The sequence below is a fragment of the Bacillus rossius genome, chromosome 3 (genome assembly GCF_032445375.1).
Source record: "Bacillus rossius redtenbacheri isolate Brsri chromosome 3, Brsri_v3, whole genome shotgun sequence".
NCBI lineage: Eukaryota > Metazoa > Arthropoda > Insecta > Phasmatodea > Bacillidae > Bacillus > Bacillus rossius.
In genome coordinates, this window is record NC_086332.1 from 9,964,178 (window position 1) to 9,978,616 (window position 14,439).

The 14,439-nt window shown below is 33.5% G+C and overlaps 2 protein-coding genes across 3 annotated transcripts in view; both read right to left on the bottom strand.

Annotated features, from left to right (window-relative positions):
* The window catches only part of LOC134530194 (condensin complex subunit 1), a 77,163-nt gene that overhangs the window by 5,876 nt on the left and 56,848 nt on the right, over positions 1-14,439 (bottom strand). For both annotated transcript variants that reach the window (XM_063364851.1, XM_063364850.1), the window contains exons 23-27: positions 13,821-13,953; positions 12,873-13,137; positions 12,309-12,408; positions 9,395-9,502; positions 1,515-1,583 (exon numbers count right to left, since the gene is read on the bottom strand). In XM_063364851.1, the coding sequence (XP_063220921.1) occupies positions 1,515-1,583; positions 9,395-9,502; positions 12,309-12,408; positions 12,873-13,137; positions 13,821-13,953 (675 nt within the window). The remainder of the gene's footprint in view (positions 1-1,514; positions 1,584-9,394; positions 9,503-12,308; positions 12,409-12,872; positions 13,138-13,820; positions 13,954-14,439) is intronic.
* Positions 2,283-6,013, bottom strand: LOC134530195 (zinc finger BED domain-containing protein 4-like). The gene is made up of 2 exons (XM_063364852.1): positions 3,518-6,013; positions 2,283-3,384 (listed from the first exon to the last, which is right to left on the bottom strand). The coding sequence occupies exons 1-2, from the start codon at positions 5,135-5,137 to the stop codon at positions 3,031-3,033; spliced, it is 1,974 nt and encodes a 657-aa protein (XP_063220922.1). The 5' UTR covers positions 5,138-6,013; the 3' UTR covers positions 2,283-3,030.

Sequence of the window (14,439 nt, forward strand, 5' to 3'; positions counted from 1 at the left end):
AACATTATTTCACTGCACATATTAATTTTTCTTTGGTATTGCCATTAAAAATATATTGACGTTCAATAATCTGGCAAAACCACTAATCTGGCACAGCTGTGACCCCAAAAGTGCCATATAATAGAGCTTTTACTGTAATACTTTGATTTGAAGTCAATGGATGGTTCCAAAATAAAAGCGAAAACAGTTAATATCAAGTTTCTCTGTAAATGTTACACAAAAACCCGGATAAAGTGCAATTTTATCTTTTATTACCGTATTTACCAGCGCATGGGTGAAAAAAAAAAATTAAGATTGCATTGTGTGGTTTAATATTTGCTTAAATAAGTAGCATGTGTTGGTTTTTAATAAATATGTTACGAGTAAGTGTCAATTGTTTAGTCAAAATATCTTAGTCGTGCAGGTAAAGCAACATGAACTGTGTTGTTGCACTGAGTCTGCGTACGGTAAGTGACGTGGCTATCTGCTGCCCCACTAGCGTCCGGCAAAAGGTATTCAAGGGTGACCCTTATGGCAAAAATGTTGGTTTTCATGACCAAAATTATAGGTGCTACCCATACGCAGGAGCGACCTTTCTACGGATAAAAACTGTATGTAGATGTCAACCTATAGAAATAAGATAATTTTTTACATATTCTTGGACATAACATGGTTTTGATTTTGACTTCCTGACAGAAATAAATCAAACAGCCAACTACATGCATAATATTTAATTAATTTGTTAGGTCTTGACGTTTATGCATTTTTGAAATACCTAAATGAGAGATCATAAATTCCATTTTATGGTAAGCAGTAAATTTTGTTTGCAAAATTTTTTTAAAAATTTTAACTTTAGTGATTCAAATGTAATTTAATTAAACAGTTAGAAAAATCCCACATAATAGAAGGATAAACAAACTTTAAATCACACTTTTCTTTCAGGTAAACAAAACCAGAATCTACCCCATCAATAATACCAAATAAAGTTTCCATGACATATTAAACATATGTACACACATGAAATGCATGACAGATTTTAGCAAGTAATCAGGAGAACATGGCAAGCAATAGAGCTATGTGACACAGAACTTTATTTTGACTGTCAACATCTTAAACACGGTGCTATAAGTTCGTCAGTCTCAACGATATCAGAAGGAGTTTCAAAAAGCCAGGCAAATCTGTCTTGATGGGTTGCCTTAGACCTCTTGCCCTTGAAATGTTGAACCAAATTTAAAAATAATACTGGTCCATCAACAAGCCAAAATGTCAACATCCAGGGCTGCATTTATGCTCAGTAGTAAAATTTTCTACAGTTAAAAATCATTTAAATGTTTATTTAAAGGCTCATTATAATTTTTTTAATGCAATTTTTGCAGGTTAAATACTTTAGCCTGGTAGAGCACGCACCATAGGTCCAGCCTAGGGGTCTACAGATCCTACATATGACCCTACCAACTTCGACATATCGCACAGCCTTAGCAAGCAGTCAGGCAAACTAAAATTACACGGCACAAGTATGCTAGCTTGAAACTCACCAGAGTCTTGCTGGAAATTTGGAGGCTTCTTCATAGAGAATCGCACAGACTTCCTGGTGGCAACATTCTCTGCAAAATATCAACCGTGCAGTAGTTAGAGAGTATTAAATTCAGTAATTGCAGGTCACATTTCTTTTCCTTAAGCTGTTAGCCTAAACAAATTTGCCATGATAGCCATAAATAAAGCATGCAATCATACCCCAGTAAATGAAAAGTAGCCTGTAGGATTTTATTACAATACTAGCTGTAACTGGCCACCTGTTGCTGTGGCTCAGTCTGGTTAAATGGAAAAGAGGAAGAAGAAGAAGAAAAAAACATTTTTTTGTAATTTTTTTTTGAAGTAGGTACACAACATATACAAAGTATCTATATGTTCCTCTATAAATCTAATTACATTTTTCTCTCTATATAAAAATCTCTCAACATATCTGTATCCATGTCTGTTATGTTTCTATTTATCTTAATCTATCTCCCTATCTATAGATCTCTATATATATCCCTGTCTCTATATCTATATATATCTCCCTTTTTCTATCTCTCTACATCTCACTCTATATCTCTATCGTCTATGTATATATCTTCCTATCTATATCATTACAAAACAGAAAGCAAACACACAAACAATAATTTAAATATATTTTACCTATCTTTTTATTTTTCACAGGTGTGACAGGTCTATAAAAACACACACACGTATTTGAATGCAACGTTGTATCAAAATTTCAAAGCAATCTGTGAAGAACTTTCGGAGATTTAAGATTTTGAATGAACGAACCCTTACATTTTTATTAGGGATGGGAAATTTTCAAAATTTTCGATTCGATACCGATTATCGAGTCTTGTTGCGATCATCGATTCTTATCGATTATCGATTCCAATCAATTAGGTTAAGTTATAGATTCTCATTTTCGGGATTGAAGTATAAGTTACAATGGAATCAGTAAACATACTTATTGAATACACTAAAAAAGCATTTTTCAAAATAATAAATAAATACTATTAAATTTAACACATAAAACAAAACTTTACATTACTTGAAATAAAGAAATTGAAATTACTATTCTGTAATGTGTAATGTGTAGGGCAAGCATTATTTTTTATGTGGATTATGTTTAATCCAGTTGAATATGTAATTTTGAAAAGAGAATACGTAATTTAGTAATAGGTCAGTAGTACTAATAAAAAGTGAATTGTCGTAAAGTCATCAAAATACTAACAATTTCATTGGAATACAATTTAATAAATAGTATATTAATTACTAAATGTACAATCATTAACATTTATCAATCAAACTTTAAATAGCCACAAAAAGTTGTGATTATTAAAAATATTGTAAAAAACCAGAAACTACCAAATTCAATCTTTATACCTTTGAAATAAATGACAACATAGTGAAATATCATAAAAACAACACTTTTGACAAAATAAAATTGAAAGTTCTTAAAATAATAAATGAAAACTGGCAAAGCATCTTATTAGATCACAAAGTCTTATTAGATCCTAAATTCTTATTAGATCACAAATTCTTATTTAAAAAAACCAACATTTTGACTCGTTCAGGATCTAAACGGTTCCGTTTCTGATCAACAATCAGTCCTGCAGTGCTGAATAATCGCTCGGAATGTACAGTTGAAGGTGGAATGCAAAGAAATTTCTTTGACAGTTTTTTTAAACATGGGTACTTGGTATTTTCTTTCCAATACTGGAAAACGTTGGTACTTGAATTTTGAATAGGTTCTTCCAAGTAAACATTAATCTCATCTTCAACTGATGCGATGTGGCTTACACTTGGGGCAGTCTTCATTATGTTTGAGTAAAATGTCCACATACCATGGCTTTCCATTGCTTGGCTGGATGTTTGCGGCACAGACTGAGAGAAAAGCAACAAAATTTTCAAAATTAAAAATTAAAAATGAACAAACAAATGTGTCAACATAAAACAGCAGAAGTAGACAAATAAGAATACACTTAATGAATTACAAGGAAATTAGCACCTAACTTACCTCAGTTTCAGGTTGTTTCAAACAGATAGTTTTTCTTGCTTCTTCAATCAAAAAAACTTTCGCTTTTGTGACATTACCGTCCTGCACAAAAACATGGTGTTTAAATCGTGGGTCCAGTAATGTTGCAACTGCGTACAACATATTCTCTTCAACATCAGAATACTTCAAAGTTATGGCAGCAAGCATATCATTTTTGATGCCCTGTACACCTGATCCAGTAGGTGCTGGTTTCCTTAGCTCTTCAGTAGAACTGTTGATTATAGGTATGACTTCTGAGGCTGTCACACACTGAGTACTTACAGCCAATGTTGCATGGTTGAAAATACTTAAAAGGTTTACTACATTTGTCATCAGGTTCCATTCTGCTGATGAAAAAGTCACAGGTAACTGCAGAGTTGCTGATGCTAAAGAAACAGACTGTTTTTGCTCAAGTAAGCGCTGTAGCATATGGAGAGATGAATTCCAACGCGTTGGTTCATCCTGGATAAGTTTATGTTTTTTCATTTTCAGCGTGGCTTGAGCCTTCTTTAACTCTTTTGTCGCCTTACAAGAATGTTTGAAATGGCCAACTATGCGACGACCGTTGGCAATCAGATTATTTACATTCTTGTTGTTCAGTAGCCCTTCCTTTACAACAAGCTGCAGGGTATGTGCTAGGCATGGCAGATGTTCATATTCGGATGATTCTAGGCCAGCAGTTATGTTCCTGGCATTGTCTCTTACAATGGCAACAACTTTAGATTGCAGCTTCCATTCTTCAAGTGTTTCTGTGATAAAATTGCACAAATTGTTCCCTGTGTGAGATAATTCAGGAAAGGGAATAACCCCAATGTTGAGGTGTTGCAAGACAAAATTGGAATCAACAAAATGCACAGTTAGACCAAGATAATCGTCATTGGCTGTTGAAGTCCACATATCTGTTGTAAGACTCACATGTTCAGCTTCGTCCAACTTTTTGTTCACATTTTCCCTACATTCTTGGTACATGTGTGGTACAACAGTATTTGAAAAATGTTTTCTGCTGGGCAAAACATACCTAGGCTCAAGGAATTTGACAAATTCTGTGAATCCTCTGTCTTCAACCATGCTAAAAGGACGATTGTCTAAGCACATCATTCTACCTATGTGCTGAGTTATTGATTTTGCACGAGGATCAGTGGACTTGAATTGTGCAGTTTTATCAATAAATGATTGTAATGTAGGCTGGTATTGACTTTTAGGAGTTAGCCTATACTGGTTTGGTGTTCTTGATGAAATATTCGTTTGGCCAACTTTCTCAGCATGCCTCGGGGACACTGAACCGCTGCCTCTCGATGAATCAGTAGCAGTAGGCCTAACATCTGAATTTGATGACAATGGCAAGGTTGTCTCTGAAGAACAATTTTGTGCTGAACTATCATCTATTTCATTTTCTTCAATCTCGCTCAATTCCGATGAATGTAGCCTTTGTTTCTTCGTCTCATGAACGTAACTCCCATGCTTGTTTTCGAGATGTTTTTTCATGTTTGTTGTAGTTTTAGATTTACCGCCACGTGAGATTGTACATTTACAGATTTGACATATTGCGTAGCCAGAATTTTGTCGGTCGATGACAAAGTATTTCCACACTTCACTAGACATCACGTAAATAAAAATGTTATTTTACTATTCGTATTGCGCTAACATTACCCAACATTCAAACAAAGAAGCATCACTGGAAACAAAAGCATGTAAGAAAATTTCTACAGTTGCCGTACTGGTAACTTACTGGAATGAAAACGTGTTTCAAAAACGTCCATTGAAATTTTATGTTTAAGTTGCGTAATTAACTGGTGATTTAATGTTTACTGTTATTAAATAAATTACGGAAAATACGTAACTCGTAAAATGTTACGGGCTATGGCCACATTATTCTTGCATTTTATCGTTAAGTAATTGAGAATAAGATCTGTACCGGAAGTTGGCAAACCTGTGAAAGTTCATGTATAGACAAATGCTGGTTAACAAAAAAAATCATTGACGAAAATAAATATGCAACAACGCAAGTGAATAAATATACTAGAAACGTAGAAAACGTGGCACACTTCTCAGTAGAATCTTGAAATTTTGTGCACATGGCTACCAATGTGGGTGTATTCAGCAAGTAAAAGTTGGGCTACAATTTCTTTATACGATAACACTGCGTTAATAAATAAATAACCCTAAATGCACAGTACGAAATCGCCAACCTCCGTTCCCGCTTACGGGATTGTGGCAACTGAGCTGTGGTAAGCTATGTTATATTTCATTTATTATTTATTATATCGTTTATGGTTATTTATTTAGTTGTAAAACTGACTAAAATTACTGCAACGACAGCGATGAACCGCTGCTAGGCAGCACTTTACGTCTACATCCTGCAGAATTTTAATAATCGGTGATTTTCGCCGATCCTCGATTATCGATTATGTATCAAAAAATCGGGGTATCGAAGAATCGACGGATCGACTTTCCCATCCCTAATTTTTATTTATATAGATATACAGCTGAACCTGGTCATGCGTTGCTGTGGCTCAGTATGGTTAAACGGAAAATAAAGAAAAGAGAAAGCACACGTTTCTAACGTGTTTAATTTCACAATTTTTGAAGTGAAACCTTTTTTGGGTGCATTGAGCGTAAAATTACAATTACAATTTCAAAGCCGAATTTTAATGCAACGTATTTGTGAAACATTGTTTTGAAAAGATTTCGACGCCAAAGAGATCTAAAGAGAGCACTTATGAGGCGAGGTTTGAATTGTTCAAGAAGTTTCCCTTCTATCACATGTACTGAGCTACACTCACTTTTTTAAATTAATTTTTTTTTTTATTATATAAAAACATGCACGTATACAAATGCAGCGTGGTGTCAAAATTTCAAAGCAATTGATGAAAATTTTTTGGAGATTTAAAATTTTGAACAAATGAACATTTACACTTTAATTTTAATTTATATAGATGTAATACATCTCCTTCAATCTAATCACTAAACTAATAGTTTTATAGTAGGGTTGCATTGATAACAATAATTACGTATAACTATATATTTATGGAGTACGTGCATCTGTAATAGCTTTGTATGAATTTGGTACCAGAAAACTAAAGACAGTTGGGTTCTGCAAGCATGCATGCAAGCACGGACACACATTAAGTATGTATAGAATAAGGGGAAGGGATGTAGGTATCATTGTGTCATTAACGGCATATGATACGCCTCACACATACACCTTGCTAGGCGAGCCATTTGGTGCTTAGTTTTAAAAGACTACATCAGTAGAGCCAATTTTTATGGTTTTATTTTTAGTCCAATTTAGTTTTCAAATACAGGATTTCGGTTTTTTTTTTTTTTTTTTATAAAAGCTGTTTTGCAATACTTACTCCACCAAAATAATAGTAAAATTTATATGCTGAATTTTTACGATAAAATAATTTGTGTTAAATTGGTGTAAAATAGATACAGTATATTCAGAACAATCAAATAAATTAGAAGCATTTGTGGTTTGAAAGTGATTTAATAAGAGATGCACAATAAAACAAATTGAACTAATTTTTCTGATCCCTGTACTTTGATACAATTTTTGTCCAGAAATAATAACATTCATTGACTTTCAAACATGAAAAGATTGCTTTTTTTATGATTTGAATTAAGTTTTGGTTAATTGCTACTTAATTCCATGACTTAAATTGCAATTTGGTGGAATATGGTGTATTAACTTGTATTTCGGTGATACTTTCAGCATAATGCTGGAATTACAACAAAGCGACGGCAAATATGGTGATGCCAAAGCAAAATATAGTGTTATTGTGATTATATGGTTTTAACCGAGTGACAACCAAAAATAAACAATTCTATATAAAATGTTTCTTGCTGTTACATACGCACTAAACATATGACAGCATTCAATGCTTGCAGGTATTTTTAATAGATATGTTTTGAGTGATTTAAATTAAATTTAAAATTATTCAATTATAAATCACTGTGCATAAACACATTTAAGAGATTTCACACATAAATTTAGAAGAAAAAAGAAAGAAAGAATCTTTTGCAAACCAAATTCTGCTGACAAACATTTCAGTAATGCCATGTGTGGTACAGTGGAAATAAAAACAATATATTTCTATTTGGGAAATATGTTGCGTCCGCCATTTGTCGCGCTGACATCATAGATGTGTCAAACGTGATTGGTTAGATATCTTTGTGTAACCACTGTTGCACTATCATGATTTTAGCAAAATGGTACACAAGCAAGGCATGTTGTTTATTGCATGGCCTACCCTAAACCTAAGATAGAATGGCAGACAAATTAACTAAACTGTATATGTAACTGTTTCATACATAATATTAATAAAATATTACCAAATTAATTTTTCATTGTATTTGCAGAATTCCCATAACAATAGTAATAGCTAATCTTTCATTTACTTCTTTAAAATTTTTATGCTGTGAACAATAAAATTTTCTATTTGAGTCAACTATCTGGCATTATTTTTAAAACAAATTTAGCAGGTAACTTAACGTACTAATTGTCACTAAAATATGTTTTTTAGTTACAAAATATCTACATATTTAAACACGCTAGATTCTAAACCGTAAAAGCTAATGCATATAAATTATATCTACATATAAATTGCTTATTTCGAAAAATTCTAACAACAGATGAAAATGTTGTAAATAAAGCTTTGCTTTCCTTTGGGGAAAAAAAAAAAAATTACTCATGCTGGTCCACAATTCTGAAAATACGACACAAACAACTGTGTTATCCCTACTCTGAAACTAAAAACCAGGGACACACATTTATAAAATTTGCAATAATGTAATTATTTGAAAAAAATTTGGCAATATTTTTTTTATAAAGAAAATGTGGGTTTTACACATTTTTATAAAATACTGAGAATTCACTTCCAAACACACCGAATACTGTGAAATTGATGTTTAAAAATTAATTTACATCAATTTAAATAATATAGTAGGTCTGAAAATTGTATGAATACAATGCGAAAGATTTCATGTATTATTTTTCTGACAACTGTTTGGTATTCATTTGTTTACATCATATGTTGTTTACAAACACGTTACTGTCACCAAAGATAATATGCTTTGATACTAAATTACGTGAATGAAACAGCCATACACTAAAAGCTACATACACATTCAATAGTTCGGTCAATACTTTTAGTTCTCTATGTCGTATACAGTTGACGGCATTCAAGGGCAAAGTGCGGCACTTCAGGCTAGTCAATCCGGCCCGTGACATGGTTTCGAAAACCCCTACGATTACACATAGGACAAAATGTATTTTCTGCATAGTTAGAATAGAATAACTGTTTTCATTTAATTGCGTTTTAAGTACTGTATTATCGCATCTAATATGAACTGAGTTTGCACGCAACCTCGCATAGTTGTAGTGCCGTAGTAGAAGTCTGTAGATTGGTAGCATGGCGATGTGGAGAACAATTCGTGTGGCAGTGTTCACACTGGTGTCTTCACAGTGCCTGGCATTTAGAACGCACGGTATTACTCAGCTAAGTTCGGAACAAATCGGGCGCTACATTCTATTAGTATTTTGAGAAGAAAGATGTTAATATGTATTTGGATCAAAACTAACATAAAATAATAACTGGAGAAAATAACACCTCTTTGTGCTATAAAATAATAACACAAATGCATATCTCTACTAATAACAGCACCATTGAAAAAAAAAACTTTTTGAAAGATTTAATAAATGGGCTCATGAATTTCTCCCTTCACATACCTTTGGCCTTCTGTCTGTGCCAGCGACTCTACCGATCTCTCCTTGAACAACCTGGCTCCACCCTATTCCAAGTCGTCCAATGACACTGGTGTCCGCTCTCGGAAATATTTTAGCAGCAGGGCACTCACCTTTGTCAGATGTGTTTTCGTGCTCAGATTCAGACGAAGACGAGTTTTTCCGCCGTGGTCGCCTCACCGTCTTTCGCCTACTTGATGCAGCAGGTGTTTTGTTTCTTGCTAAACATTAAAAGTATTTCCTCCAGTTGTAAACAGAATAAAATAAATTACTAACAGTTCATGTAACAGTTTCTAAGTTTATAATAATCTATGATACAATATCTTTAAAAAAATTTCGACATCATACAGAATGAGAAAGAACTGTGAGTTGACTAATTAAAATTATTACGAATTACATGTGCACCATTTGCCTACAGTAATATCAAATACAGCTAAACAATTTTTTTGAAATTTATCTAATGACCAGCAAAAAATATAATGCAGAAAACAGAACTTTGAAAAATTTGGAAATATTGTATTTCACTTCAGTATTATATAGCACCACATTCAACAATTTTATTTCTTTTGCACCCTTTAAACACCCCTTTATCACATACAGTAAAACTTGCAGAAGACATTCTCGCTTAACTTCACAAAATTATTCCCTTGATCACTTCCATATATCCCTATGTTAATTTTCATCATTCATAACGTATGCGTTACTAGATGCTTCCCACATATAATGTTCAGCGTTTGTGGAAAAAAATTAAATTAATGTTTATCTTTAAAACTAGTAAACTCTATTTATTATTAATTTTTAAAAATTTTTTTTTTTAAAAGATAACAAAATAATTTGTACTGCACTTGACTGTCGAAACATGTGCCACACGCCACACACCGTTACAAGTGAATTTTTCGACAAATCAATTGCTTGCATTCATGTAGACTGAGAGGCTATTCCCTATTCGAGTTATACCACTTGACGAATACACAGCAAACCAGATTACCATCAACCAATATTTTTTACATGTTTGAATTTTAAAATTTTTTTGCAATCAGTGCACACACTTTGTTTTGTGGTCAGTGAACAAAAATTGATAACCCGCAAATAAGAGGTTTTGGTTTGTGATCTTTTTAGGGGTGATTTAAGGTTATCAAGCATAATAAACATTTAGTGTTGTGAAAAACAGTGCATAATGGCATCTAAAAGTAGTGGAGAACCCATTAAACAGAAGGCATTGTCTTTTGAAGAAAAACTGAAAATAATATCTAGCGACCTGCAAAATTCGCAGATTCATTGACCTCTAGGATAGACTCCACAGTCCTTTAAATACTCGCGGAAATGACACCTGTTCATTGGCTACTGACGCGTGAGACGTCTGATTTAGGCTGTCCGTAATTCGGCACTTTCTTGGTTTAGTGTTTCCCATTGGCTCACAGTTCCCCAGATAAAATGTGGGCCAATGCAGAAGCGGTACGAAAGTATAGTTGTTTTGATGCTAGCCTATCGCGAAATGAATCCGCGAATTTTGCATGTCTCTAATAATATCATAAGTTAATGCAAATCCTTTGATACCAAGAGTGAGTATAGCAAAAAAACTCGGGATGCAGAATCATGATGAAGCGTGACCAACTTTTGGCTTTTGGTGTTTCGTGAAAGTGTAAAAAAGTGAAGGTTGGCATACACACAAAATGTTCCAGATAGTGTGAGGAAGAGCTTGTGGGAACTGGACAATTTTTTGATGCGTCATTCTGAAAATGTGTTAAAATAAACAACTCTGACCAAGTAATTTTCAAAACAGTAAATGTTAGTTACTGTTTTTTTTTACTAGTGTTGTTTTGATAAATTATTTTATTGTGGTTTTTAGTTTAAATTCAATTTAAACAATTCCAGTTTACTGATACTTGTATAGAATTTCCAGCATGCTGACAATGATAATACATAAGTGAAATTTTTGAGTTAATACAGTATGTATTTCATTTGATTAAAATATGTTTTTATGTGGCAACTGAATTTGAACAATATATTTCCCTTTTAAGAAGTTTTCCCTGATATTGAGTTTTTAGCATCCAGTCCCTTGAAAAATGTCTTAACAGGGTTTTAGTCTTTAGTGTTCTTTCTATTCTAACATTTGGCTTACATGTCCATATATTCCTCCTCCACATGAAATGACTTCCAGCTGCCAGGTTTACACATCACATCACATCAACCAAGCCATAAGCATATAATTTGTAGCTGGCTTTTATTCTTGGCATCATAAGTTTATTTAAATATTTATACAAGTACAAGCCTGCAAATACCAGTGCTAACATCAAACATTCCATGTTGTTATAATTTAGGGGTTTAATGATTGATATGAAATAAGATCACATTTTGATTAAAGTAAAACTATCCTTATAGTGAAATGTGATCAAAATCTATTATAAGTGCAGTAATTTTATTTTAAGTTAGGGTGAGTTGAAAATTAAAGTGTACAGTTGTTCGAAATTTGATAGTGGTACATACAGAATTCTAAAAATTTGTAACATACATTTTCAATATGCTATTATTTTAATTTAAGCCAATGAAATAAAAAAAAAAAATTAGTTAAATGAATGTGAGCATGTCTAATGAATCTTTTTAATAGTTTGATGTCAACCCCTGGGTCTCCCCTCGGGTTCACTAAGGCTATGACACGCCACAGTGACAATGGAACGACGAACATTCAAGAGGCTGCAAAGTCGGTAGTCAAATCTGTTACTAACACCCTCTCCATCCCCTGGTGACCACTTCAGGCATAGGGGCAGTATACGCCACGTTAACTACTGCCTGGTTAGAAGATGGATACATGGGTGATGGATCGACTAAGAATGGCTGACAATAGTGATAAGGGGTGGGGATAACTGAGGTGCTTGGGATTGCTAGCTAGCGTTGTGAAAAGTGAGGGTGGGGGGGGGGGGGGGGGGGGTGGGGGATTAATTTCCACCTTAAACATGCCTTAAGAGTAAAGAAACTGAAATATTATATAAATAATTTAAAAACAGTTTATTTCTTCAGATGACTAACCAGCTGGTGTCTGAGGAATGCTGTTCTCTGCCTCTACCTCATCACATGTTCCTTTCTTTCGACATTCTCGTATTTTTTCTTCCAGCTCCTCCACTGCAGTCTGTAAAACAATACATAATAGTAAACCTCCCACTCACTTAAGCCATTCATGGTAGATAAAGGAACTGTTATTAAAGAAACTACACCAAGAACAAAAGTAAAATAAAACCGTCCTAAGAGGGATGTTTACTGATATGTTCAAATGAATCTGTACATATTTATATTAGATCACAAGTGAATTAAAACCTTTCACTAATTTTTTTCACGTAATAATTTCATGTTTTTTTAATTACATTTCAGCGAGATAGTAAAAATATTCCATGTTCAATTAATGTAAATAGCACATTTAACAGCATAGTATAAAATATATTCAAAGAAGAAATGGAATGAAAAAAATATGTGCTAAAGAAAAAAACATAGTTGGTGCTAGTGAAGCTTGGCACTCATTTTATCAGCTTTGAATTTGAAACCACTTATTGTAATTAAGACACTGCTTTGAGAACAGATGAAACTTGGATGACCCACCTTGACTTCCTGCTTGGCGTTCTTGCTGACGGCAGCGACGATGGCCGCCAGCGCCCCCTGCACCACGCGGTCGTGCAGTTTGTCCGCCAGCGCCGGCATGTTGGCCGTGAGCCTGCGCAGGCTGCGCTCGTTGTGTGGCACGACGGAGAGGCAGAACACCAGGTCGTGCCACTGCCGCTCCGTCTGCGCGGCTGCGAAGCGCCCGCACAGCTTCTCCACCAGGCTCTCGATCTGCCTATCCTTCTGGATCAGCCCGAGGATGTACCTGCACGACGACACAACCCTACCTTCGGGAACACGCAAAACCATGGTTGCAGTAACCTCCAAAAGTTTCCGCTTTCCATGAAAATTATAACTACTCTAGGGTTGTGTTGAGGTGTTATTCAGTAGAGCAATCAATACTGAAACACCAATTTTTTGATTTGTATATTAAAGTTAAATAAATATCAATAAAATAAAATTTATTGAGTTAAATGATTATCTGAGTATGTAATAAATTTGAATTTGGTTAATAAAAATTTACTATATTAATTTGGAGTCTATTATTTTCTTTCTAATTAAAAAAGAATAATAAAAAATATCAATTTACATTTTTATATGTTAAGCATCTTCAATTCAGTCCTAAATTCTTGAATATAAGACAATCTTGATTATTAGATGACCTTGAATGTACAAATACTTTTAATAACATTTTCAATTTGAATAATCACAGAAAATAAAGCATCATCAACTTCATTACATTTTTATTTTGCATAATTAAGGGGAAAATTTCAAACAACTTAACTTCTCATGTCATAGACAATCATATTTAAAATAAAATTTCATTTTAGACAGTGAACTTGAAAACAATGTCTGCAATAGTCCTCTCGAATGTACATAGGACATATTACTTAACTGGCCAAGTGCTAACTCAGAACTGTGAATAAATACTTTGGCATGTGAACTCACCTAAAAATGGTCTGAAAGTTTTCTTCACTCAGATCTTGCCCTGGGCAGGACAGTCTCGAAATAATATCTGGCATTGCATTGTACAATGCATTGCCCTTTCGAGACATCTCAAAGAAAAAGAAACGTGCCATTTCTGAAAACAATTTATTAGGAAGTTTGCTAGTTCATAACATTTATCATTACATAAATATTTACATAAAATTTGGTTTAATAAAACTTACAGATATATTTTGCTACTTTATAAAGTAAATAAAGGTAATAAAATTCTCATACCATCCAAATTTGCTTATTAAGCAGGAAAACCCTTTAACAAGTTAACAAAAAATTAAGAAGAGATCAAAAAACTGTACTGTTAGCAATAAATAGGTAAAGGTAAACACTGTCTACTATAAAATTGTATGTAGTAGTTGCATTTATTTTACAGAGAATAAATTTTATTTTACACAAGCATATGCCATCAACACAGCTAATATGTACACTAAAATATGACAGAGATAACTGCATTTAATATTTATGTACTTTGAGGTAGGCATTTTCTTTAAGTCCAGCTTGGATTCCAATTATGTATTCGCCTACTCAATATATGTATCCAGGTAATAAGATTAGAATGTCCACATAT